Source organism: Chelon labrosus (assembly GCF_963514085.1).
Source record: "Chelon labrosus genome assembly, chromosome: 23".
NCBI lineage: Eukaryota > Metazoa > Chordata > Actinopteri > Mugiliformes > Mugilidae > Chelon > Chelon labrosus.
This window is the reverse complement of record NC_140356.1, coordinates 8,373,859-8,401,825: the sequence shown is the minus strand read 5'-3', so window position 1 is coordinate 8,401,825 and position 27,967 is coordinate 8,373,859. Positions and strand designations below refer to the sequence as shown.

General features: G+C 43.2%; 2 protein-coding genes across 5 annotated transcripts; one reads left to right on the top strand and one right to left on the bottom strand.

Annotated features, from left to right (window-relative positions):
- Positions 1 to 46: 46 nt before the first annotated feature.
- On the bottom strand, positions 47 to 8,452 carry zbed4 (zinc finger, BED-type containing 4). Of its 2 annotated transcripts, none has more exons than XM_084573124.1 (2): positions 8,334 to 8,452; positions 47 to 4,877 (listed from the first exon to the last, which is right to left on the bottom strand). In XM_084573124.1, exon 2 carries the CDS (start codon positions 4,680 to 4,682, stop codon positions 900 to 902), a length of 3,783 nt encoding a protein of 1,260 aa, XP_084429250.1. In that variant the 5' UTR covers positions 4,683 to 4,877; positions 8,334 to 8,452; the 3' UTR covers positions 47 to 899. The 2 variants fall into 2 exon arrangements, with proteins under 2 accessions (XP_084429250.1, XP_084429251.1); XM_084573125.1 differs by lacking the exon at positions 8,334 to 8,452 and adding an exon at positions 8,206 to 8,276.
- A 781-nt stretch (positions 8,453 to 9,233) lies between these two features.
- brd1a (bromodomain containing 1a) lies at positions 9,234 to 25,213 on the top strand. 3 transcript variants are annotated; one of them, XM_084573235.1, is made up of 13 exons: positions 9,234 to 9,722; positions 11,031 to 12,438; positions 12,723 to 12,891; positions 13,150 to 13,281; positions 13,381 to 13,509; positions 14,884 to 15,196; positions 15,306 to 15,614; positions 17,865 to 18,461; positions 18,883 to 19,024; positions 19,256 to 19,389; positions 21,222 to 21,331; positions 21,643 to 21,797; positions 23,600 to 25,213. In XM_084573235.1, the coding sequence occupies exons 2-13, from the start codon at positions 11,048 to 11,050 to the stop codon at positions 23,781 to 23,783; spliced, it is 3,765 nt and encodes a 1,254-aa protein (XP_084429361.1). In that variant the 5' UTR covers positions 9,234 to 9,722; positions 11,031 to 11,047; the 3' UTR covers positions 23,784 to 25,213. The 3 variants fall into 3 exon arrangements, with proteins under 3 accessions (XP_084429361.1, XP_084429360.1, XP_084429359.1); XM_084573234.1 differs by lacking the exon at positions 9,234 to 9,722 and having other exon boundaries at positions 10,906 to 12,438; positions 12,723 to 12,879; XM_084573233.1 differs by lacking the exon at positions 9,234 to 9,722 and having other exon boundaries at positions 10,906 to 12,438.
- The last annotated feature ends 2,754 nt before the right edge of the window (positions 25,214 to 27,967 follow it).

Below are 27,967 nucleotides of genomic sequence, written 5' to 3'. Positions count from 1 at the left end.
GTATCTAATTCCTTAGAGCAAAAGAACCCTCTGGCAATATTGTATAAGGAAAACCTTTATTTACAAATGACCACAAAATTTGCATGTTTCCAGTCTCAATGCTAAAACATTTATCAAATTAGGTTCAGAAGTCATTTAATATAAAAATGTACAGTACATTGTTTTACTCAATAATAAACCCATAATTTAATCCCCTGGACATAAACTTAAAATTGTGCTTAAGAGACAAATTGTATATTCCAAACAAACCCCCTTATTCTGAAAATACAGCAATAGTATACATGATCTTATTAAAATTCAGCAAGTAAAAAAAAAAAAAAATCTATGTCTAAATGACAGTACCATGAGCCACGAATTCACGATGAAAATTAAATAACATTAACTTTAAATATCTTTCAGTCACAGCATTTATTTTTGGGCCGTTTTTTCATTCAGAAAACAACTCCGCATCTGTCTTTAATCCATAATAATCAAAAAAAAAGAAAGAAAAAAAAAGAAAAAAAGAACAACCTGACGTGATCTGAGCAATTTTAACAATATTTACAGCATTTTGACCTGAAGTAGTTTGGATAAGGCACAAGGAGAGAGTAGACGGAAAACAGAAAAACAACGATTTACAAGCAAACACATTATCACCAACCCCTACAGCTAGAAAAACCCTCCCTCCCTGATACACTTCTGACTGAGACTTTTCATCACAACAGCTCCAAAGTGTTTTAACAGTAGTACACAGAATACAATAAAACCTCCATCTGGCATTTGCATTAAGAATCGATCAGTGTATAAATTGATATTTTACATTTTGCCCAACAGAACCCCCTCCCGCCCCACCCCCAATTCACAGCTATGCAACTTGGTCCTTGATAAAGGGTTTTCAAGTTAATGCTCAATAATAATAATCAGTACTGAAAATAAATCAAAGGGAGGTTGACCTTGAGGAACAGCAGACCCTCCATGTTGTCCAGCAAAGGCCTGGGCTGATTCAGGGCACAGTTGACACTAGCCGTGCTGAACAGTGTCTCTGCTGGGATGATGCTGGGAGGGCAGCCCACGTAACGGGCAGCTACTTTGGCAAGATCGGGCCACAGGAACTTTTTCAAGTTCCAGTAGTCAAGGGGGTCACAGCTTTGATCGAGTATGTCTTCCTCAAGGTACTCCAGCACTGCCAGCTCTGAAGACTTTGGCTTCTCCTCGGTTTTTATCTTTTGCCTGATGTCAGCCATTAAGGACCAGAGGTTGTCCTTTGAGTTTGAGTGGGAGGGGTCGGATGAAACAGAGGCGTCACCGCAGCCGTTGGGCAGCAGGGGCTTGACTGCAGCTGAGGTAGAAGAGGAGTCCACCTCCCGGATGAGATCTTGCTTACATTGCTCGGCTTCTTCCTCTGTGAATAAGGATGTTTTGTATCGGGGGTCCAGCATGGTCGCCCAGGTGTATCGTGGGTCGTGCAGAGTAGTGGACATTTTGCTCACCATGGCTTCCTTTAGAGACTTGAGCATGTTGTCTATGCCCACGGTCTCATCAAACAGCAGGTCTATTTTTCTGTTGAGAATGTGGATGAGTGGTATGACTTGTCCCAGAGTGGCAGTGCGATTACTCATCTCCGTGCAGGCGACCTCGAAAGGTTTCAGTGCGTTGCAGACCGACAGCATCACCTCCCACTGGTCGCAGCTGATCATTTCCCTGAAATTGCACTCGATCGACATCTCGTCGATGGCTGCCTTCTGCTCTACCAGGCGCTCCAGCATGAAAAAGGAGGTCCTCCATTTGGAAGGGACATCTTGAATCAGCTGGTTCTCTGGCAGCTGATGGACCCTCTGAAGCTCTGCCAGCTTCTCCTTGGCCTTCGCGGAGCGGTGCACACGTTCACAGATCTTCCGTGCAATACTCAGAAGGTTCTGAACCATTCTCTGGCTCTTTATGGCTTCGCTTACGATGAGGTCTATAGTGTGTCCAAAACACTGCATGGTGACGTGGCCATGGTCCTCCAAGGTGTTTCCGATGGTGTTATTATCTGTTACAGTGAACCCCTTTTTCAGCCCTGATGAGGTGATCCAAGAATCCCACAGATACTCGAGCTGCTTTGGGATGTCATGCATATCTTGATCACAGTCTATTTGCGAGACACTTAGGAGAGCGGAACAGTGAAAATCTTGACCCTGGGGTCTGACACTTGACTCGTACGTCGCCCAGTGGGCAGTTAGGGTCAGGTATTCCCTTGTCTGGCTACTGACCCAAATACTTGTTGTGAAGTGGACAACTCCACCTTCGGCCTCTTTCAGGTGGGTCAGCACAACATCCTTCACCTTTTCGTACATATCTGGTATGGCAGTGCTGGTAAAGTAAGAAGAAGGTGGGAGAGAATACTGAGGCTGTAGAAACTCTAGCAGTCTGTTCAGTCCAGCATTCTCGACCAGAGCTGATGGCTGAAGATCCAGTGCGAGCATTTCTGCAATAAGTTTGGTGATTTTTTTGGCAACCGGGTGGTGTTCATCAAACCTCTCGTGGTTCTGTTCCGTTTCATAAACAGCAGTGTCCATGATCTCTTGCTTAACGTGGATTTCAGCAGACGGCACATCACCTGAGATAGTATTGTTACTTTCAAGAAAATGTCCATGAAACCTCTGCATGTGCCTGAAGAGGCAGCTTGTGCCGAGATTTGTAGTCTTTTTGCCTCTGCTAATTGTGCGGCTACAGTGCAAACAAACCACCTTTGTAGGGTCAGTAGGTGAAATGGAGAAATGGTTCCACAGTTTTGACGTCTTTTTACTGAAAACAGGCAAGGTTTGGGGTTTTTTCTCGGCGGCAGGGCTCTCAGTTTCTTTGGCTGAAACTGTATCCGTTGTTGTGAGATTAGTGTAGGGGTGCAGAGAGGGCTCCTTGTCGTCTGTGCTTTTTTGGTTTTTGAGGACGTCTGGGTGACGTCTCATAAGATGCCTCATCAGGCAGCTTGTGCCAAAGTCGCCCCGTTTACCCCGACTGATCACACATGGACAGTAACGGCACAGTGCTTTTAACTGGTCAACTGGTGACACTATGAAATGGTGCCACACTTCCGATTTCACCCGTTTCATGATCTTCTTGTTTTGCTGGAAAACTGAATGGTCCTGATTGAGGCTGGGGCCCTCGGAGAGGTCGCATGGTGAGGAAGTCAAAGGGGTATCCTCCCCCTGTGTTTTGAAGGAGAAGCTGAGAGAGGAGTCCTGCCCTGAGAGACGCATCACATCATCAGATTCCTCTGTTATATCCATGCTCTCCTCCATGCTATGTGGTAGTTCATCCAACATGGTTTCTGGGGAGGATGGAAGAAGGGGCGATTCTTTTTTAATATCCAGTGGATCCAGTAGTTGTGTGCGGGACAACAGCGAGGGCGAGTTAGTATAGGGTGGGGGAATGTGATTGCCCTGTCCGTTTTCCTCAATCACAACCTCTTTGTGGGCCCTCCACATATGGCGAATAAGACAGCTTGTCCCTAGATCCTTTCCATTTTTCCCCCGACTGAATTCATTCATGCAATGGATACACACAGCTTTGGAATTGTCAGCAGGCGACAGGTAGAAATGTTTCCACACAGCTGACCTGCGACGGGAACTAGAGCTTTTTGGGGTCCCTGGGGGGCGGTCCGGCCCGCCGTCCGTCGTGTCTTCAAGGTTGTTCTCAGTGGAATGTGAGGACGAGAGCGCGCTGCAAACGGCGTCAGCATTGGCATACGATTCTAGTTTTGGTTCGACTTTGGGTAACACTTCTTTGGATGACAGGTCTGAATTGTCAGCTGAGGAGGTGGACGGCGAAGTGTTCTTTGAGGCAGAAGCAGTGACGCAGTTTGTCAAGTCTCCGTTTTTTGGTGAGCTTGGGGAGGGAGGTATCAAAGATGAGGCAAAGGAGCTAGTCAGATTATTTGCGGATGCGTCTGCTCCGTCTTGTAAAAGCACAGTGGGGTGAGCCCTTCGTACGTGCCTCATTAAACAACTTGTACTGAGGTCTTTTTCGTTCTTGCCCCGGCTGAACTCTTTCATGCAGTATAAACAGATTGCTTTGGTACTATCTCGTGGCGATATGCAGAAGTGATTCCATGCGGGAGATTTTTTCCTCGGGTTGGTATGACTCCTCATAGAAGACAAAAGGCTCTGAGTAACTGCGTCCATGGCAACATCATAAAGGGTGCTTGTGTATCCACTTAGTAAATTACTATACTCATCACCATCTCTGGTTACAAAAGGGCCCACTGAGCTCCCGAACGCTAGCCTTTCATCATCCTGTACATCCTCCTCCATCCCATTTGCATCCCCAGTCTCCTCTTTGACATGTTCAATCAATTCATTGCCATTTTCATACTTTTCACTCTCTGCATTTCCCTCAGTGTCCGTGTGTAGACATTTGTCTGAAAGAGCTGGAGATGCTGGATCGGCCTTACTTGCTTTGTCCGACTCCAGCAGTTTGTCATCCTGAGAAGAAAAATGGGAAGAAGGGGAGGAGTCTTTATCCAGTGTTAAAGAGGAGCAAGAAGGAGAGTTCGGATCCGCAATGTCGTGAGGGGTAATGCTGTAGGATTTGAACACGTAGCCATCCTGCCCCTCAATTTTGAGGCAGGTCCCTTTAGCCTCTCTTTTTTTACTTTCTAGTGAGTCATTAGACTCACTGACCACATCCGTGCTAACATTAGAGAGCTCTTCCTCCCCATCCATGGCAGCAGCAACAAGGGTTTCTGTAGAATAGCAAGCTTCTGCGTCGTCAAATGTAATCACTTTTTTCAGGTGTAGTCATCGATACAGCAGCTCTCAAGCTGGTGTCGTGAAGTGTGTGTTGCTGTCCGGGACACAGAATGCCTGCTTGTCCTTCTCCATTTATGACTGAAATAATTCCACTTCTCTGCACATGCCCTAGAGAGGGAGGTAAAGAGAGAGAGAGAGAGAGAGAGAGAGAGAGTGTGTGTGAATAGATCAGATAAGTGAATACTGAAAAATAAATAACAAGATTCCAGAAACAGGTAAAACAGGTGTTCTGTCATAACACAATAGGCCCTGTTGAGGTTACTTTCATTTTTATTTTCTAAAACGAACAAATGACACGTTCAAAGTAAAAGCCACAAAATCCAGTTACCACCAGTACTACCACTCTAAGCAACTTTGCGGTAATAAACGTGGAAGATGACACGATTAGTTTTGGTCTTTATGATGCTACACTGCCTCATCTATAGGTGCGGGTTCATCCGGGATTTCCGGTATTCTTTAAATTGCACCTTCATGGGCTCTTGGCAGGATCCAGGCCTACCACTTGCGTCACAGCTTTCATATGCCAGCAGCCACCGGGGAAATGGTAATCATCCACTGTAACCAGAACACGACTCAAAGCTTCTTCCACAGAAGTATTGCTCAATTCAGTTTTCGCTGTCTGAATTTCCTGTACTATCACAAATAAAATACCTCCTACTAGTTCTAACTCTCTAAAGCATGTTCCTGTTTATTGGAATAATCAGGCTTCTTAAGAAATATTCACACTATTTACAGTGCGGCCTTTTGTTTTTGTGCCCTACACGAAACATGAGTGGAGTCCTAAAAGTAGACAAAGAGAATCCCAACTAATCAAATGAAACAGATATATTATACTAGTGAATGTATTCATTCAAGAAAATGTATCATTTGTACAAGAATTGCAAAATTATGTGAAACATTTTCAGAGTCTGGTATGACCACCTTTTGAAGCAACTAAATGTTTCCGGTAACTGCTGAGCCATCATCTCTTGGAGGAATTGTTGCTCATTCCTCATTACCGAACCACGTCAGTTCTGAGATGTTCTCACATGAGCTGTTTGCTTCAGGTCCTTCCCCAACATTTCTACTGGATTAAGGTCAGGACTTTGACTTGGCCATTTAAAAACATTCATTATGTCCTTCTTCAACGATTCTTTTGTACAACGACTTGTGTGCTTGGGGTGGCCGTTTTGCTGCATGACCCAGTTTCAGATTCAGCTCACGGACAGATGTCCCGACATTTTCTTTTAGAATTTGTTGGTATAATTCAGAATGCATTGGTCCATCAATAATGGCAAGCTGTCTCGACCCAGATGCAGCAAAACAGGCCCAAACAAGGACATTACCACCACCATGTTTCACAGGGGGATGAGGTTCTGATGCTGGAATGCAGTGTTGTTTCGTCTCCAAACACGAGCCTCTCATTTAAACCAAACAATTCCACTTTGGTCTCATCTGTCCACAAAACATTTTTCCGGATGTCTTCTGGCTTGGTTCTGTCTTACTATGTCAGTAACTTTCTTCAATTGAATATGAACAGTGTGACTGCCTTAAGGTACAGTGGCTATACGCTCAGTCTGCAGTTTGATGAACATCATGTGGACAAGCCAGAAGACATTTGGGGAAATGTTTTGTGGACAGATGAGACCAAAGTAAAATTGTTTGGTTTAAATGAAAGGCGTCATGTTTGCAGACGAAAAAAACACCGCATTCCAGCATCAGAACCTCATCCTGTCTGAAACATGGGGGTGGTAATGTCCTTGTTTGGGCCTGTCTGTCTGCAGCTGGACCGGGACGGCTTGCCATCACCAATGAATGGAACAATGAATTCAGAATTACACCAGTGAACTTTCAAACAAAAATGTCAGCTATCTGAATCTTAAGAGAAACTGGGTCATTCAGCAAGACAACCACCCCAACCACATAAGTCACTGTGCAAAAAAAAAAAAAAAAAAAAAAAAAAGTTAAAGAAGAGCAAAATTAACGTTTTGGAAAAGTCCAGCCAAATCCAAGTCCCGACCATAATCCAATAGAAATGTTGTGGAAGGACTTGAGGCAAGCAGTTCCTGTGAGGAAACCCACCGACATCTCAGAACTAAAACGGTTCTGTACAGAGGATTGCATTATTGCTGCATCAGGGATCACACCAGACACAACAGCTCACATACTTTTGCAGCTCCCCAGTATGTACAAATGACTTAACTTTCTTGAAATAATAAATGCACAAGTTCAATATTTCAGTTTCATTTGTCTGACTGAGCTCCCTTGGTCTACTTTTGGGACAATCGGCTGACGTTTTGATATATTTCATGCAGAAACGTATGAAAGATTCTGAAGGGCACACAAGGCTTAAAGCAGCACTGTATGTATATACACCCAGTTGCTATGTTTATCGCGTTTATCTAGCTAAAAAAGACAACAACAATGCAAGAACTCTTAACTTCATCAATGCTAATATGTTGATTTTTTTGATTATTTTCGCACTGATCGTAGTCATGTGTACATAACACAATGGTAACTATGTGAATATGGTGTGTGATTCTTATGATCTGACTGAAGATACAGTTTATGCCTCATTTGCATTATACATGTAGTGTTTTCTACGGCCATCAATATCAAGCTTGTTGTGTTTTCTGGATAAAATAAAGATTAGCAAATATTAATAATAATAATGTTATAATAAAATAAAACTCCTTAACAACAAAAGTATTTCTTAACAGCACGTGCTACCGTCCTGTATGTAAATGTAAGGCTCATTAGCCCCCAGCACATTAGCCTCGGCACACAACTATCACTAAAATGCAAACCAGTCTGTAAATCTCTAATAAATGGTCAAATAAACTACAGTCGGGTCATTCATCCGATTCTTAACGTTTGAATATGGATAATATAAGCAAATACGTACAAGATTATTAATACGGGATCTTGTTTCCTAAATAGTGAGAAAAAAAAAGTAATTTCCTTAGTGAGCCAGTTTTCCGGGTTTGGCTTAAGTGCTAGTCAGGAAGATACGAGAGGACAGCAGAAAATAGCCAACGCTGACTAGCTTTCATCTTCACTTTACACCTTAACTTGTAAATAGGCATCTACGTGCCGGCTTTCGACTTACCGACAATGAACGAAGGCTAACACTGCTCCTGAAACGCGTGGGTCTCACACACCAAACAATATTTCCCCTTATAATAAGACTTATCTGGCAGTTACGCTACATCATCAGTAAACACCACGGTGGTTATCCTGGAGCTAACTGGGTTAGCCGCAAGGCTAATAAACAGCCAAAAACAAAACGAAGGTACAACACTTTTATAGCACACATATTCGCTACGATGTAACTTCTACAACTATCCCATTACCGATACACTAGCTCCGGAAAATCCGTTTGGAAATTGTATGTCCGCACCACGACAGTTAGCTGGTTAGCTGCCAGCTAGGCCACACACAGGACATACTAGCTAACCTGGCGAGGCAGAACCCAGCCGTGGCAACACACGAACCACACGGGATCCGAATCAGACCAGCGCTCACCACGACGTCCCGACCGCTCCGAGCCCTCCGCGGACACGTACATGAGCGCGGCGTACTTACTGTGAACTATGACGGCTAGATCCCCGGGTTTCGGCTCCTAAACAGTTAAATATGACACATTTGATTGATCCGGAGGGGGGTTCACTTTGTTGCTTTTGTCTCCTGGTTTGCTAGCAGTTCGCGTTCGGCCGAAGCAGCTCCACACAGCGTCGGACGGAAGGAACATGTTTTAATGATGTCACCGGGCACAGGGTCCTCGGCGAGGCGAAGGGGGCAATAAATTTAAGGATTCAGTTACATAACCCCTTGATTTACTTAGATTTCCCCCCTCCCATTTAATAGTTAAATAGTTTTGAGTCATTTAAAAAAAAAAGACGGGTTCAATGACCTATATGAATTTATTAATAACAAGAGAATTGTGTGTTAAGTGTTGCTTATCGACCTGTTTCGCTTTATAATTTGAATATAACAATAATAATAATAATGATAATAATAATAATAACAATAAATTAGTTGAACCAAATGTTATTTAATTTAATATAAGAGCGAAGAGCACTTTACTGTTTATTGCAATAAAAAATAAAACTCAATGAATAGAATACTACGGACGTGTGCTGCGTTCACGGTCTTGGACAATATTTAATTTTATTGCTCTGAAGCGGCGGGGTTTCTTGACCTCACAGGACAGTATCTGGGACGAACCGGACACAGGGTGGGGCATAGCACCGGTTTGTTGTTGTTGTGCCTGTTGTGTCCTGGCTGTCCTCTGCTACCAGAGGAGGGCTGCAAATAACCCCAGGTCGCACCCGACACACAGTTTGAAACTCATACCCGCTTCCTCATGACTTTTACACCCCTGGTTCCCCAAGTGTCTCAGCAGCTACATCTCAGCCTGTTTCCTCGCACTGTGCCGCTGCCCCGATTTCCAGTCTTTGTCTGGAGCTTTGTCTGCGTGTTGCTAGTGGGTGACTGACAAAAGAAAACGCATTGATTGTGTGACAGATGGGCTTTTGTGTGAAAATCTACGACTCGCCACCGACATGACCTCCAGCGTCACACGTAGAGCAGTGCGTACGGGTGGGAGTTGTCTGGTGAAACGCATTGTTGTGTTGGGGGATGATCCGTCCGTAGAGCTGCTGCTGCTGCTGCTGCTGCTGTTTCTGCTATTTGCTCCTGGTCGACTGTGGCTAACGAGAGACTCCAGTTTATGAATGGGCCCGCACAGCTAATAGTTGTCCTCTCTGTTGATTTTGATATCGAAACCCCACGGGCACCAGGCAGGCCTCTTCCTCTTTTGTTAACGGCTGAAAAAGACCCCGCTATCGCCCGTTGGATGAGAACATTGTGCACGGATTTAGAGCCACTTAGCAGGCCCTATCGCCATTGCTTTGTAAGGCTGCTGGCTAACTGCCGTCTTCTTCAACTAGCCAAACTGTTCGTGAATCCGAGGTATGTGCTCCGGTTTATTTGCCTCTCCCGTGTTTTGTGTTTTTTTGCGTCGAACAGACACACAATGCATCTGCAAAACATGCATTTCACGCGCACATTTATTACAAATTAACACCGCTTTTAAATAGCTCTTGCGCTCTTGTTTTGTTTGACGCCATTTGCTCCGTTAAAGGGGGCGGTTAGCTTCTGTTGCTAGTTAGCTGGCTAGCTAATGTTATTGTTAGCAACTTGGCCATTTGAGGTGTGAGTTACCGGTGAAAAGGGTTTTTTGCAACTGTGCACCAAATGGGCGAGTGCCAACTCCTCCACGGTCGTATTTACAAAGCCGTGTGTGGCCGCCTCCCACTGCATTTAAATGCCCCAGCTCATTGACAAAGGTGTAATGTATGAGTGGCTACTATTTACACTGACAACATAGCAGCTAGCCACTGTGTTTGGGGCCAGTCACAGCAATTTAAGCGACGCCTAACCAACTGGAGCCTAATGTTTTTTTGCTGTGTTTTATATTAAACTTTTTTCTGGGGTTTAATTCATGTTTAAATTGGATCGTATACACTCACCAGCCACTTCCTTAGGTACACTAGTTGCAATGCTTTCCAATATAACAGCCCTGCAAATGCATGGTATTCAGCAGTTGTTTAAGGATAGAAATCAACAGATTTTCATTTTGAAGGCTGTGGCATGTAGTACTATTGAATTGTATTGTTTTGTATCGTCACATGTTTCTATTATTTTGAGAAACCCTTTTAAGTCGCTAGGCTAATGTGTAATTCAATCCAGTTTAACAACACCGCAAGCTGCATCCTCCAAAATGATCGTGCAGTGGAATTACCATCTTTCTGACACCGTTTCAACATGAACCAAACATTTTAACAGTCGTGAAGGGGCTGTTATATCAGAATACATCTGTTTTCACTAGTGTCCCTAATGTGGTGGTGTATATCAGTGCAAAATCTGCCACATTATCTCAGCAGTCAGTTATTTTATTAGTTGGGATAGTATAAAACAGTCTTATGTTGAGAAAAATATTGCTTTTGGATAAAGTTTAAGCCTCATCACCTTGAGTGTTTGTAAGTAAGCATGCATAACGTGCACACTTTTGTGGCATTATTATAATGCAATGCAGATACACAAGTGATAAGACTTGCAACCACATTTGTGCCAACATTTCCTGCGAAGATAGCACAGAAAACTAAGCTTTAAACACAGCTGCCCTTGCAAAAGCATTTGTCACCTCTTCTCTTGGCTTAAGTCACCTGACCCGCTACATGTCTAACTTGTTCCTCCAACCGCTGTCTGTCTCCACAGCAACACGGAGCATCAAGATGAAGAAGAAAGCTCGGCAGCACCGGGTTGCGGTGCCGCAGAGGCCGCCATCTCCTATCAAGCCCTCTCCCAACAAGCAGATCTTGACTTACGCCCAGGCGCAGCGCATGGTAGAGTTCGACCTCGATGGCCGCATCCATCGCCTCAGCATATATGACAAGCTGGATGTGATCCCGGACGATGACCCCACGGTGCAGGAGATGATGGAGTGCACAAGCAATAAGGAGAATGCTGAGAAACCACAGCAGCAGGTTCTCTTGAGATCGGTTAGACTGAAAAATAACCAGGAGAAGAGAAATGCTGCCCTGGGCATCACTAGCCACGGAGAGAGTGGCGGACATCATGCCGGCGCCACTGCCGGTCCAAAGCTTCCAGAGCCTAAATTCCGCACCGTGGAATATAACCTTCCAGCAGTTCCTAAACGCCCAGCTGCCTTTTTTAAATTCACAGAGAAGACAGAGGAAGAGCTAGATGAGGAAACAGAGTATGACATGGACGAAGAAGATTACGCCTGGCTGGAATTAGTCAATGAGAAAAGGCGGAGTGAAGGGGTCAGTCAGGTTTCTCACAACGTCTTTGAGTTCCTTATTGACCGGTTTGAAAAGGAACTGCACCTGGAGAGTCTGGATAAAGGGAGCGAAAAGCACGCTGCCATTGACGAGGATGCAGTCTGCTGCATCTGCATGGATGGAGAGTGTCACAACAGCAACGCCATCCTGTTTTGTGACATGTGCAACGTGGCTGTGCACCAAGAGTGTTACGGCGTGCCCTACATTCCAGAGGGTCAGTGGCACTGCAGACACTGCCTCCAGTCACCAACCCAGCCCGCGGACTGCATCCTTTGCCCTAATAAGGGTGGGGCACTGAAAAAGACAGACGATGACCGCTGGGGCCACGTAGTGTGCGCCCTCTGGGTCCCAGAGGTCGGCTTCTCCAATACCACCTTCATCGAGCCCATTGACGGGGTCAGCCACATTCCTCCGGCCCGCTGGAAGCTCACCTGCTACCTCTGCAAGGAGAAAGGTGTCGGGGCATGCATCCAGTGCCACAAAGCCAACTGCTACACTGCCTTCCACGTCAGCTGTGCCCAGAAAGCCGGCCTCTTCATGAAGATGGAGCCGATCAAGGAGGTAACAGACACGGGGGAGCCCACCTTCTCTGTGAAAAAGACAGCCTACTGCGGAGCTCACATGCCTAATGGGTGTGTAAGGAAGCCTCTTACCATCTATGATGATGCCAAACCCAAAAATGGACTGTGTAATAACTCGGACAAGGGGAGAGGACATTCAAGAGGAAAACAGAAAAGGAAGTGTAAAGGCAAGAAGCCTGAGCCTGAGGTTGAAAGTGAACCTACAGCCCCCGCTACTGTGCCTACATTTCCTGCTCACAGGTACACTTGTTTTAGTATCACGAGAAGTGTAGTATAGTGCCATTAAAAATAAATTTCAGGTGCTTTGTGAATGAGTGGTAGTACTTAGAGGGTGTGTCTGTCTTCATTAAGGATATATTAAGGATTGGACAATAACACTCTTGCTAATATGAATATGTGGTGCTGCGTAAAGTCTGTCTGTGGCTGCTAAAATTGATATTGTGCTCAAAACCACATTGTCTATCTCCCATATACGGTATCTCTACCCTTTTTTTCTAAAACACATCCTCTTTTGTCTCCTCCAGGTTACAGACCATTCTGAACCAGGTGTCGGTGCAGAAGAAGAAGGCCTTTGTGGAGCTGGTCCTAAATTACTGGACGCTGAAAAGGCAGTCGAGGAACGGGCTGCCCCTCATCAGACGCCTTCAGACAAGCCTGCAGTCACAGAAGAATGCACAACCGGTTTGTTCATCTGTCAGTCAACCACAGAAGACTTTCAGTCTTCATTTTGCCTTTTATCAAAGTAGCTGTAGCTTTTAGACCATTTATTGAAATTATTTGTGAAGAGAGACATTGCGACCCTGTTGTTGTGTTTAAGTTTTTTATTATTAGACGCTGGCTTTACATGCAGATTTATAGCTAAATGTGGATCGGAAAAACAAGTTATGCAAGTTGATAAGTTCCTGTTCTGTTTAGTGGTTTTATACGTTTTTATTGATGTGTATTTATCAGAGGCATAATGACGAGGAAAGCAGGGCCTTAAAGGAACAGTTGAAAGAATGGCACCGTCTCCGACACGACCTAGAGAGAGCCCGACTCCTGCTGGAACTGATTCGCAAGAGAGAGAAACTCAAGAGGGAAGAGGTAGGAGAGGAGGAATCGATGCAGTAGCCAAAGAAATAAATGTAAAAAATTATAATTTGCTTAAAGTTTTGTTGTTGTTTTTTTTGTGCCGTGTTGTAGATTAAACTGCAGGAGACCCTTCTAGAGATGCAGTTGACACCATTTAGTATTTTGCTCAGAGCCCTTTTGGATCAGCTGCAGTTAAAAGACCAGGCCAGGATCTTTACCCAGCCCGTCGACATCAGTGAGGTGAGCCACAGCAGATGTTCGAACATTTTCTCTCGTTTCTTTAATGCAGTCGTCCTCACAGAATCTAGTGGATGCTGCAAAAGAATGCCATGCTGTATTGTGTTGCAGAGCAGTTCTATTTCTTCTGTTTGTCGATGTATTTTAATGCCATCTGCGTTACTCTAAATTATTGTACATAGAAGATGAAAACTGTAAAATTGTTTGCGGTTCAACTTTGTTCGTGGCGAGTTCATGGTGAGTGCAAACTGAATAGCACATTGTACGTGCCGAGAAGCCTCAAACCAACAGTTTTCAATGGGCAGGATATGAAACTAACTGCAATTGTGAGATCCAGGAGCACCCTGGCAGCAGGACTTGAGTGACTGTGTGTGAAAGAACTGTAAAGTCTGGCTTTGAAGGACAATTAAGACTTAAAACTTCTTGAAACTGGACTTACTGGAACATTTTTGAACACCCTTTTCGTTTTGCATTTGTTCTTTGTTGAGGATGAAAGTCCACAGCAGTGTAGTGGGCCTGTTACCAGGGACTGTTACCAGTGTATTTTTATTTAACTGAAGCTCTTTATTTGTATTTTACTGAAGAGTATTTGGTGGACCACGCAGTGTGCACTTGTTGGCTCTGAAACACCGATATCAGCTTTCCTAATCCTCAGTACCCCTGACAAACCAAATAGCCCTTCAAAACTAGAGTTTAAAAAGGCAGATTAATCGTACCCGCTTCGTTTTCATGTGTCGACACACCCGTGTGTCAGGAGTTGGCCTGGACCTTACTTCAAAGAGCGTAGCCTGCTTGTTCCATTCACACATCCTGATCAGTGGCTTAGGTTAAAAGTCACCCTCCTCCACACACCCTGTTTCAATCATGTGACTTCCTGGTAGTGGAATGTGTAACCCGAGGTTGAGTCACTCGCTACAAGCCCGGCTAGCTCAGTCGGTAGAGCATGAGACTCTTAATCTCAGGGTCGTGGGTTCGAGCCCCACGTTGGGCGTGACTTTTAACATGTATTGAAGTGGGCAATAATACTTCCACTCAACCAAATCATTAGCATTAGATACTCCACCTATTTACAAGCATGCTAAATAAAATGATCTCCTAAATATATCTTTTTATATTCCTCCAAAGTATTACTTTTATGTATTTATTCCAGCCAGAGTTCAACGACCAGATCAAGCGTTTACACGATCATTAGTTTCTTAACATTTTACACAGTCTCTCTCACCCTGATTGAAAATCCCTTCCAGTCAGGCCTGGTAATGAAGACTGTTGTGCCTACCTGAGGCATTTGTAACATGCACAATCTGCTATAAGTTAAGTCTTGGCAAGAATGTGAACTTAAATTTCTGAATAATTCATTATATCTGATGCTTCCTGTAGGTGCCTGACTACCTCGACCACATCAAGCACCCGATGGACTTCTCTACCATGCGGCAGCGCATCGACGCCCAGAGCTATAATAACTTCGATCAGTTCGAGAACGACTTCAACCTCATTGTTGATAATTGTATGAAATATAACTCAAAGGACACTTATTTCTACCGGGCCGCCATCCGACTCAGAGACCAGGGCGGGGCCTTGCTCAGAAAGGCCCGACGGGACGTGGAGAAAATCGGCTTCGACGCGGAGAGCGGCATGCACTTGACAGAGGCTCCAGAAATCAAAGCACAGCCAGCGTTTTCTTGGGAAGATGGTAAGAGAAGCAGCAAAAACGCACGTATTCGTATTTTTGTTAAATTTGTTGCTCACGACAATGCGTTCATCCCCGACTGATTTCTTTATTGTTTTAATTCTGCCCCAAGTGGACCGTTTGCTTACGCCAGCCAACCGACAGCATCTGTCTCTGGACAAGCAGCTGCAGCAGCTGCTGGACAAGTTCGATCTGACCTGCGCCATGAAGTCCAGCCCCTCCCGCAGCAAGCGCCTCAAGCTGCTCAAAAAGACCATCAACGACGTGCGCAGCGAATTGAGCCTGAAGAGAGTCCTGCCCCCCCACCATCGCCGCTCCTCCTTCACGTCTCCATCGACATCATCTTCATCGGCCCCCTCCCTCCCAGACCTGGCGAAAGAAGAGACTCTGAAGCCTAATGGGATTTTCACAGACGATGAGGGTATGTATGAATGGAGGGTAATTTTCTGCCTATTGCAAACAGTCTCTGGGATTGTAGAGAGAGTCACATGTCCTCAATATCCTGAAGCACATGTCAGAGGTCAGAAATTAGCTTTACCCCCAATCCCACAAAGCCAAAGTCCCATGACATCAGTAATTCAAAGGGAATGAAATACCATTTAAGTCATATTATCAGGCTACTATAACACCTTATTATGGTAAAACCTTTTGTGTTAGTACTGAAGTGAAAAAATAAGGAATTTAACCTAAATTGCCTATTATTTAAGAGTTTGTAGTTCTATTATTAACTTTTATTTGCCAAAGCTGCATACAAAGCCCTCTTAAATCCAAACCAAACTTAAAATTACGCCATTTTTCGAAACACACGCTTTTATATTCATTGCACCAATACCTACTGACTGATACACACTGGGTCCAACAAACACTGTGTAAGTCATAAAAATTCATTGCAGAAGGAGCATCTCCAGGTTTCATGTCAAAGTCACTGAACCGTAACTGTGGGCAGTAAAAAAAAACAACAAAAAAAGTCAAATGTGAGTGTAGGAAAAGCAGTTGTGGTTTTTAGCTCATAAATAAACCACAGTTTCGTTTTTATTCAGGAAAAGCTTTGCAGGCGGACTATAAAAAGACAGTGGAGGCGTGAAAAAAACAAATCTATATGCTGCAGAAAGTCAATCGTTCAGAAGGCTCACTGATACACAAAGTCTTTTGTTATGTCTTTATTCCACGTCACTGAACCAGATAGTAACACCTCGAGGTTCACCTGGCACTGACGCTAGCGCTGTAGCGCCAGAGAAAAGGCGTTGTTGGTGAATCCGAAAAAGCATCCTTGAGCCGGCGCCTGCACGAGTCCAAGGAACTAACTTACAAATAAATAAGCTCCTAGAATCACGGCTGGTGTCTGTAAACATGTCCATAACACAGTGTGACTGACTGCAGCACCACACTGTGTCGCTGCAGTGGCTTCCTCCAGCTTAAAGTCAGCACACTTTGTCTGGTGGATTACAATATTATAATACTAGAGGGGGGGAAAAAAAGTCATTTCACGCTCATTTTTTATTTATATAAGCGCCATGTGCATGCTAAGCAGTGCTTTGTTTCACTTATAAGATAAACACAAAAGCCATATGACGTGCGGTGTCAGCATTTCTGTGAATGCAAGGACGAAGTGAGGGCACTGCGGCACATTACTGTCAGTGATGGCTACTGGTTGTACTCTTTGGTCTTTGTTGTTTTATGTTCGGGCTTAGACAATATCAAGAAAATCAAACGCAGTTTCATGGTGGTTGAAATCAGTAGCCATAGTTTCTGTGATAACACCTGACTGGAGAACCATGTTCACTATTCAAGTAAATGGTACAAACCATAGATACATCTTGGCAGCATGGCTCTTCTGGCTTACCTGCTTTCTAGATTCAGTGCTAATATGTGTTTATATATGTTCAATGAGGAACGATATCTAGCTGTGTCACTGTCAAATCAATATACAGATTCTCAGTAACATATGATCAATGGTGTCTACTATTAGCTGTAGCCTGAGTTGAACAGTGAGTGGGATGTGAGAGGACTGATACAAACTATCAGGATGGCACTGTAGCCTACCTGTTGTAGCTTGTGTGTTATAGGCGCCATCCTGTGATGTTCAGTGAAGGAGGCACTGAGAGATTAAATGTTAACTAGTCAGAGGTTTTGCATTAACTTGTAAACCGAGGCTTTGACTGTGTCTCTGTTGCTATGGTTACTCATTTTAGATACAGGCGGAGAAAGTGCATTGATCTGGAAAGGTGAACAGACTGTTTAACTGGTGCTACTTACTAGTTAGATGTTCTTTATAAGGAAACGATGGACATCTTTCAGCCAATCAGAACTAAGTATTCACCCAGACTGCTGCATAAAGCAGCAATTCTCAAAGATTTTTGGGCCACATCCCTACAGACTTTATCGAAGTGTGGATCAATTGTAGGCTAATTGTCTTCTCAGAATATGAACCTTTGTTATTATTGTTATGTGTTAATATAATTTATGATAATGCATTGAATGCAGTATAACAGATTTGATTTCGCTTTTGATTTTGCACAAAGCAAAAAGCACAGTAAACAAACGCAGCAATTAGAAATTTAATTTAAATTGAATCAGCCAATCAGCAATCAATTACTTATCAATTACTTCAACTTTACTTTTGATATTACTGATGTTAACAGTTCGTGCTTCTCTGTCTTCAACCTCTCAGGAGACAAGTCTCTTCCTCCTAAACTGGAGCCATCAGACGCCATACCTCCCCTCATCCACTCAGACGCAGACTCCGAGCCCCCCACCCTCAAGCCGATCGACGCCACCCCGGACTGCGAAGACAAGTCTCGCAGCAAGCGAGCCAAGCTGGACGGAGACATCCCGGACCTCCTCTCCGCCGCTCCACGTCTCAACGGCCACTCCCGCGACAGCCTCCAGAGCGCCCTGCTGGACGGAGACGTGAGCGTGGTGGCCACGTCCACCCTCGCCGAGCCCACGGGGACAGTCAGCCGCCGGACCGCCGTTCTCTTCCGCAAGTCGAAGACCGCCAGCCCGCACAAGCCCCCCAGGAGCGGAGAGGAGGGGGCAAACGCGGCGGACAGAAAAGAGGAGGAGGAGGAGGAGGAGGAGGAGGAGGTGGAGGATGAAGACTCACAGCTGGGCTCCAAGTCCTTCCTGTCGGTGGTCATACCCCGGCTGGAGACGCTACTTCACGGCAAGAAGAGGAAGCGCAGTGGCAGCAGAGAGAGCGAGGAGGAGGGAGGAGATCGAGAGCAGGAGGAAGAGGTCGAGTCTCCTGTTAAAAGACTTGACACTGGTGAGATTTTACAGATAAGCACGCACTGAAAAGAACAGCTGCATATTTATTTATATCTGGTCATAACTGTAACTGCAGCTGGATTTCCAGAATTTTCTGCATGGCTAAACGTTTATTTTAAATTCGAAAAGCATTTTTGCACAACTTTAACTGAGTTAGATCCAGTACTGTAGTATTTTTAGCAGTTGTTGGCGCAAACATTGCAATTAAACATTAACGCTACCTGCAAGTCACCACAGTCGTATTCCAAAGAGCACAGCAGTAAGTAACAGCAGATCTCTTCACTAAAATTAGATTAGGTGTTGGCTGAACAAGCTGTTGCTGCATGATCATTTGACATGAGTGGCTCAGATTCAGACTGGAGCACAGCATCGTATTTGTTTGTAACTGGCCGGGGAATCTCTGCTCTGGCTCCTCTTAGGCCTGTCAAGTGGTTTTCTGGAGGCGGAGGAGGAGAAGGGGCTCGAAAAAAACAGTAGAACCAGTAGACCCGTGGAGTCACGAAGACGCTGCGCCTCGGAGTCTTCCATCTCATCTTGTAGCAGTCTGCCGGGAAGCACCAGGTGAGAAGTAGTATCTGTTTTTGTGATAGAGAATGAAGATGCAGTGAATAGTGTAACACTGGCCTGCCAGAGGTGGGAGCCAAAGATGCCAGCGCCAGTTGGTTTATTTATCTTGTTTAGCTGTTTGTCCCAACATTTCGATCCGCTGCAAAGATCTCACTTCTTTCAGCCATCGTGGCGCCGTGCGCTTTGATTCTGAAGCTGACTTTCTGTCTTCTGTTTGGCTTTTAGCACCATTCTCAGTCTTCCAAAATGTGGTAAGGGGAAACCTGCCTTGGTCCGGAGAAACACTGTGGACGATAAGAGCGAATTGATCGCCTGCATCGAAACCGGGAATTTTGCAAAAGCTGCACGAATCGCTGCCGGTAATAATGATAATCACATTATCAAATCAGCACACGTGTGGTTGTGGGTCAGTGTTTCTCACAGAGATACTGATAACTGAGTCATCTATGTAAAAAGAGAACCTGAATAATACTGCAAAGATCAACAGTCCTGCACTAATCTCACCTTCCTGAATGTTATGGTATTCAGAATTTGTTTCAAATAACTGAGAGAGCTGTTGATCCAGCTGCGTTTTCATTTTGTCGTGCTATTGAACTGTACTGTGTTGTACCGACACATGTTCCTTTTTATTTTGACAACTCCCTTTTAGTCAGCGGGCAAGGCTAAATAACAGAAACACCTAAATCCATGTTTAAATCAATCGCAGTTATCAGCACCGCAGTCTGCATCCTCATCCAAAATGATCGTCCAGTTGAATCAATTTCAACACAAACTGAACATTATAACAGTCATGAAGCTGAGATTTAGTTAGAACTAGTGCGCCTAATGACCAGGCAAGTGATTGCGTATTAAAGTCTTACGATCTGCCATTGCTTTTTGCATAAAAATGCCAGAATATATGCAAATCACGATGTGTTGTAAGCCGTCATCATTAGTTAACATTTACAAAAGTATGAATTAAAATAGTTGTGTGTAATCCCAGTTGTCTGCACGGCCTTGCACATTTATTTTGGACAGCTGATGCAAGAGTGAACGTGTCAACCGAACTGTTAGTAATGAATAAAGGAAGTAAAAGTATTCACACAGTGCAGTTCACATCGCTGCAGATATATTGCAGATCTGCCGCACTTGTTGCCGCTCGCGATTTCAAACGTCCTCAGAATTTAACAGAATATTGAGCAGTCCTTGACGTGTGAGATGAATGGCTGCCAGGCCTCATAATGTAGATCAGAGTGGATCCAACTTACTGTAGTGGCACGGAGCATGTCTAACCCAGCGAGGATGGATGGTTGGCGCTTTATCCTTCCATTAAAGAAGAATTAGTCAACCAGCAGCCAGAGATGTAGAAGCAGCAGCCTTTAATGTATACTTTGCAACATTAGCGCTCCCTGTATCACTGTCGGTAGAGGCTGATTGACTGAGACGGATCTCAAACATCTCTCATCTCGCGTTTTAAATACATCTCCTCAGTGTGTCGGGGAGCAAGTACAGAAGATAAATCTGGGCGTAATATCTCTTTAGCTCAACTTTAAAGTTTAGGAGCAGATAGATGAGAGTATGGACTCAGAATTGAATCCCATGCATCATCATCCAGTTTCAATTTTAGGTCCTCTCCCCATTGGCCTTTAATTATAGATGCGAAGGGGCCAGTCAAGATGAGGAATTATCTCATACATCTGAGCAGCCACACCCTTTCTAAGTGAACTCCTTCAGATTAGTCGGAAGAAAGTTACTAAACTGTAAATATCTGAAAGCAACAGTGTCATCAAAATAAATCTTCAACAAACTGTCTGTTTCAAGACGCACCATGCAGACACCTGGTATTCACACAAACGCGAAAAAAAAGCAGGGTTGGAAATTAACAGCAGCCGTCAGCCAAGTTCTTGTGAGCTTTGGCAGTGACCGCCGAGTCTTAGCACTCTGCCTGCCACCATGGCATGTAACCAGTCAGCATCTGGAGACTCCCCCCTTCATCTAAAGTTCACATTTGGCTAATTAAACGCTAGAAGCGGCTGGTAGATTTTAATATCCGTCCTTCACTGCGGCTCTTAATTTTCCCCCGCCCTGATTTTTGGTGCACTCCTTACAGCATGGCGTTTGAAATGTGTTTCTTTCTGTGCGCGTGTGTGTGTGTGATTTTGTGTGTTTAAACCCACACATAACTTGTTTGGTGTTTTTCCCGCTTCCATAGAGGTTGGCAACAGCAATATTTGGATGCCCGCTAGTGCTGCAACAGTTGCATTGGAACCCCTAAAGCTAGTTTGGGCCAAATGTAGTGGATACCCTTCCTACCCTGCCTTGGTGAGTGTTTGCGGGAGAGAATGACAATTGCTGACTAAAGTATAAAGTTTTTTGCAACCTTTTGAGTTTGGGAAACCGAACACAGAGGATAAAGCAAGTTTCATTATAGTTATGCTGCCACCTGCCTCTAGGTGGCAGCATAACACTGTAAACCAGGTTGTCTTGGCATGAAAGGATAAATAAGGAACCTTATTGCCACAAGCTGGTAGTTTGCATGCATGTCGCCTGTGTGTGTGTGTATGCAGTATAGACCTATTTGCCGTGTGCTGCGTTGACTCCGTGTGTGTGAATGTCTTGCCCGCTGCGCGCAGATCATCGACCCCCACATGCCACGAGTGGGCTGCCAGCACAACGGGGTGTCCATCCCCATGCCCCCCATGGACGTGCTCCGCATTGGGGAACAGATGCAGTACAAAGCCGAAGAGAAACTCTACCTCGTCCTCTTCTTCGACAACAAGCGCAGCTGGTGAGTGTCGCTACCCGCAGGAGTGATTTAAGTGCCGCTATCTGTGCGAGTGATCCGAGCTGACACAGGTTTCTACAAGGGTAAACCTGTCAGGCTGTCTGTCAGCTGATCATTATTCTCTCGTGGCTGCGTGACATCAGTTGTCAAGAGACAACAAACGGCTCTCTGAAAATTTCAGCTGGACTGCCATCAAAACGTAAAGGATGTCAGTCGTATATCAGTGCATCAATAAACAACATGGGTAGTTGAATCATTAAAATGAGCGTAAAAAGTAGCTATAAATCTTTATACTTTCTCTTCCCAAACATCTTTCATCAGTTTTCTTGGCGCGGTTCTGCTTCAACTGCAAGCAGCCTGTGAAAATCTTTTACTTTTTGTGTTTTCACACAACAACATACGCCTTCTCCGAATAAGTGTAAATGCAATTAATAGATTTAGTTGGAAAATGACAGGAAATCCTGAACAATTCTAATAATCGCATCATCATCATTAAATGTGTTTATTAAAGCCTCTCACTTTTATATAACTGCAAACTGAATATATTTGTTTTTTTCTGACATTTTATAAACTAAATTTTTCATGAATTATCTAAAAAGAAATATCTGACTAATGTGTCGTCATCACAGCCTTACCTCAAACTCTTATTGACCCTAAATGTTAAAGCTACATCATACCTTAAAACGCTGCTACATGTTTTGATGAATTTTTGATGCTGTTTCTAGGTTAAATGAAAGAACAAAGTCAACTTAATAATTTTATTTTTGCAGATCTTTTCCGCCCAGGGTTCTCACACGCTATGAATTATAGAATTAGATTTTAAGATCAGTCCGGAAAAAAAGAAAAGAAAAGAGAGTGTGGAAAATATTTGTCTTTCCAGAACGGTTGCCCCTTCATGGTGTTTGTGAATGCACACTCCTGATCAGAGCAGCATCTACACCTCTCAGTCTGCAGCTCCTACAACTTCTCCAAAACCAGACGTCTGCGACCAGAATAAAAATAAAAATATCTTTTATATGCTACATTAAGAAACATTAAGCTTGTCTGAATAGTTCTGAGTGACGCGCTGATGTAGTTATTAGAAAAGTAGACAGACTTTCTTGTTTTTCTAATTCTTACATCTCCATGGACATGTTGAACTATGCTGCACAGACACCTTGAAAATCAAATCATTTCCCTTTAAAGCGAATTCTCGGTTCTTGGATTTAATATATTGAATGAACGGTAATATAGTATTATTTATTCAGTCCGTTAAAGGAAATAGCAGTTATATATAGCAGTGGCCCTCTTTTGGCAGACATCCATCAGTTTAGTTAATTTGATTGATTCCAGATATATGTGGTTTTTCCACTATACTTTACCTCTATTTGCCACATCTTGCATATCTCTTTTTCTTTTGTGCAGCTCTTCTCCGTCGTCGTACTTTTAAATCCAGTCAGCTTTCAGGCCTGACGGTGCTCTCAGGGTTGTAGCTCCTGTCAAGTTTTGGATCTCCCTCATTCGTGGCCTAATCTCGTTCACGCAAGATCTGTCATACGAGACTAGTGAGATTTTTAAATAGAGGATTTTTAAATATGAATGGATGTGTGATCTTTAAAATCGAGATCGATTTGAATTGGAAAATCAGTTTTGTAAATTTGGGTTTTAACATAGTTTATTTACTTGATAAACATCCATCTATTTGTCCTTAAATGTGGTCTGAAAAATGTATGGAGAGTCGGGAAATTTGAGTTGGGGAAAGTACATGTTAGAACCATGTTGGCTACTACAACACTACAATGCCAGTATTGTTTATCCTCCCTCAGGCAGTGGCTTCCTAGGTCCAAGATGGTTCCACTGGGGATGGACAAGACCATAGACAAGATCAAAATGATGGAAGGACGCACGTCCAGCGTTCGCAAGGCTGTCCAGATCGCCTTCAGCCGCGCCATGAACCACCTGAGCATAGTGCAGGATGAGCCAGTCAGCGACCTCAGTGACGTGGACTGACGAAGACGCTGACCCTCCGCCCTCCACACTCACACTAACCTGTACCTCTCCTGTAACCAAATAGCTTTCAGCACCCCACCCCCCCAACCCCTCCCTTCCGCCTCTGCAGGAGACTGGAAATGTTTACCGGGCACCTGCTGTAACAGGTGGTGTCTCTTCCTCATCCATTCCTGCTCGTACACACTCCTACCATGTGCCGATGGGATACGGCTGCTGCTCAAATGAATGTGTCTATCCATCCTCTCCACCTCCAGGCTTGTAACTGTGCTCAGAGACTGCTCTGTTTTTGTTTTTTTTCTTTTCGTTGCTCCCCCTCCATCTCTCCATCATGACTGCCATTCATTTTAAGGTAAAAAGTGTTTGATTTCATACTTTTTGATAGACTGTCAACAGTTCTGTTACAAGAGGTTTAGAAATAGCTGGTGAAACAGCTAAAGCGGACAAAATCATACATTTCCTGCGTGCATTATGGCGTTTCACGGCCGAAGCATGCAGTTACGTCAAGGTCACATTTCCGTACAGCTCCATTTGCTTCGTATTTATACTGTAAATAATCTGTACAGCTGCCTGACACTAACTTATTTTGTAGTTTTGACATAAATGGGTACTGTACAGGTGTTTTCTTAGTATTTATACTTGACACATTCTCGGCACCAAGGTGTGAGTGCTCTTTTGCTGTATGATCAAGAATTGCAAACAAAAAATAAGTGCAAAAGCCTTAGTATTAAGAAAATTAGGGCTAAAATGTTTCAGAAAAGTATGAAAGTATTCCCTTTTTTAAGTTATTGAAGTTTATACTGTAAGCTTCCATTTGGCATTAATCCTTTTTGTATTAAAAAAATAGTTTTAGTCTATTTTTGTTCATATATATTTATATGGTTTGAATACGCGGCATACGGTATGTAAGAAGCTCATTCAGACAGTCTGATGTTGTGGACACCGAACGTATACTGTTCTCAAGAAACCAAAAATGTTGCTACCCAGAAGTTTTTCTTTATTTTTATTATTTTTTTTTTGCTGGATCAATTCATTTTCTTTTCTCCTGTGTGATGTGTGAAACTGTTGCCAAAAAAAAAGAAAAGGAAAAAAAGACGTATTTTTATGTGATGCGTTTGACTGTTACTCGGATTTTTTGCTGTAGTCGTAGGGAGACGTGCCTGCGTTAACTTATTGTAAAGTATTTGCATTACTTTATATATATCGAAGGAAAGACGTGCAAACTGGTCGTGGTAAAGTGGCACATTTTGTGGTGGATACTTGCCTTCTTTTTAAGTAACCTTTTCTAACTTTTTTTTTTTGTAGTTATAGACTTCAAGACATTTCATTTTATACTGTTGACTATTCTTTTCTGGGTAGCATTGGGTAGTTTTGGTATATTTCATTTTGTACTTAACTGTAGTAGTTTTTTTAATCCGTTCATACAAAATATTGCTGGGACTGTTTTTTTTTTTGTAGCAAAGCAAAAATAAAAGACACAAATATGAACACTTGGGCTTATCTTCTTTAAGACACATTGCCAGGCTGGTGCCTTTTAATGCTCTTTCTGTGGATAATATTCATATATTCCAAAAAATGAGTAAACCCACAAGGTCGAATTTTAGGAGTCGTATTAATTAAATCATTACAGTTTCTCCCGGCTCCCAAGTAGCCTTTTTTTTAAAATTCAGATGTAAGTATATACTGTACACGGTTGTAGCTATTAAAGGTCAGTGCCCCCTTACACCTATGCTGCTCTGCTTAAGTAAGACTACAGGAACAAGTCTTGTATTCTGACCCCTGTCCCTGTGTTAAATGATTATCAAATGAATTTAATGTGCTTCTAATGCAAAACATGCCCTCTGTTACGGATGTGGTTATGAAACTGTTGCCAAGTCATCAGTGTGGTGAAAGAGGAAGCATCTTTTTCAGTAAATTGGTTCCCTACTTGGTGGTCTTGAAAAAGCAGAAGTATAATATGAGTCACAGAAATATGCTAAAATATGAAATAAAAGATTTAAAAATTAATAAATAAATCACTTTTTATCAAGCTGATACCAGACAGGAAAAGACTTCTCTGTGAATATGTTAGCAATTCTGAAACAAGTAGTGCATATATGGCAATAAATTGATGAAAAATTAACAAACAAAATACACAAATTAAGTAAAAATGTTGTATTTGGCCCTGAAATGTAGATAAATTAGGGTGCAAAGAAAAAAAAAACTACATAGAAATGGAGTAAATCTTTCTCAAGCTAGCAGCTAACAGGAAAAAGTGTCTCATTTGGAAATGCTAATAGCTCATCTGAAGCTGGCATTGTTAAATCTTTTAGCATAAAACTAACTAGCACACTACATATTCAGTCAAGTAGAATAGTTACGTAGGAAGTGTAGTAAATAGAGTAAAAATAAATGAACAAAAATACAGTCAGACTAATTTTTGTTCTCAAGCTAATATTTAAGCACTTAGCATTTCCACTGAAGTGACATTTTACCTGCTAACAACTCGAGATTTAAAGTGCCGTGCTAACAAAATAAATAGATTGTGTCGAAGTGCTTTCCAAGTGTATTTAAATTGGAGTTAAAAAAATATATACATAAAAATATAGCTAGACTGACTTTTCTTTTTCCAAGATTATACCTGAGAAGTTAACAGGGGAAATGTCTCTTTAGCAGAAATGCTAACAACCTTTTTGTATACAGTAGAATGACTCATCTCAAACGATTGTTCCCTTCACAATATTAAAACATTAGCTAGTGAATAAATAAATAAAAACACTGAGTAAACTTTACTCAATGTTACTCAATATATGAGTAAACATATATATATTTGCCTTTGAAATATTAAATGGTAGTAAGTAAAAACATTAAAACATAAAAGTTAATATCTGACAGGAAAATGGGTGGAAATGTTAACAGCTCAACTGAAAATAGATAGATACTACTCAGTGTCCAGTAGCATGGCTACCAGAGACAGGAGCAATTCCATTTAGCAAAAAAATGGTTTAAAAAGTACAATTTCTTTGCTAAGAATCTATAAAATGTATATACAAAGTAAAAGTATGTATAAAATATACAAAGACAAAGAATTATCTTATCTTATCCCACATTAAAAATAGCAAAAAAAATAGTCAGGAATATGAATAAACTGAATTAATATAGAATATATGCCTCTAAAATGTACTGGAATTGGAGTAAATAGTTATTAAAGTAAAAATACACCCAGACTGACTTCTACTCAGGGCGGCCATTCTAACTCCGTCCACAGGGAGGCGCTGTGTATCCGCATAAAAACATCCCTCCATCGTGCCAGGAAGCCGTTTCCAACCCAAGCCTACCTGAGTGTTCACCACCTGCTCCCTTCAGCCCCAGTCAGTCCTCCTCCTCAGGTAGACATCAGCATTCAGCGTACAAACAGGTTTTTTTATCATCGTGTTCAAATGGACGAAAGCGCCGATTAGGGAGAATGTCAATTAATGCTAAATCAGCTTGAAGACATGGCCGCCTCTCTCCTCCACCTCAGCTTCAAGCCGGTGCCAATCAACTCACCATCTCCACCTTCGTCCTCCGTCCCTTCTCTCTTCACCGAGAGTGTTTTATTTGTTTGTATGCTAATGCCCAGATAAAAAGTTAGCTAACTAAGATGGAGGGGCGGCAGTGTAAGCTGTGCCGTGTGGGCAGGAGTCTAACCGTCACACTTGTGGAGTTCATTGATAAGTGCATCATAAGAGGCCAGAGCGAGGCGCGTCTCCGATGCAAATTTGACAGAAAAACTGTTGAAATATGCATTCTACTTAGGCCAATACAGCTTTTGTTATTTCAAGCTACCGTCATTCAGAGAGGTAAAGCAGCTTTAAATGAGCCAGTAATGGCCCCGCGATATAGACAGCCACCTTCAAGCCGCTGTTGAAAGACATCTCCCATCTTTAGAAGCAATTGGAGCTAATGTAGTCGCGCGGCAGCCTCCATCCCTCTCTCCCCTCCTTCGTTGTCTGTCTGTCTGTCTTCACCAGATACTAATTGTGCGGGGAGGTAAACACAGCAGTCAAGTGGAGAGGACGCCAAGTCAAGCGTGAATATCAATCTCCCCACATCAGTGTCATCAGATGACTTTGACTGAGTTGAAGCGGGCTCATTAGAGTGTTTGAGGGGGGTGCTGCGGGCGGCACTAACATCCAGGTGGAGGGCTCTGAAGTTGTGGGAAGCCC

Coding starts and splice junctions, on each gene's coding strand:
- zbed4 (XM_084573124.1), bottom strand. CDS start 4,682: ATGGATGGGGAGGAAGAGCTCTCTAATGTTAGCACGGATGTGGTCAGT.
- brd1a (XM_084573233.1), top strand. CDS start 10,991: ATGTCTAACTTGTTCCTCCAACCGCTGTCTGTCTCCACAGCAACACGG. Junction 15,615..17,864: donor GATTTTCACAGACGATGAGG/GTATGTATGAAT, acceptor TCAACCTCTCAG/GAGACAAGTCTCTTCCTCCT. Junction 21,798..23,599: donor TTCGACAACAAGCGCAGCTG/GTGAGTGTCGCT, acceptor ATCCTCCCTCAG/GCAGTGGCTTCCTAGGTCCA.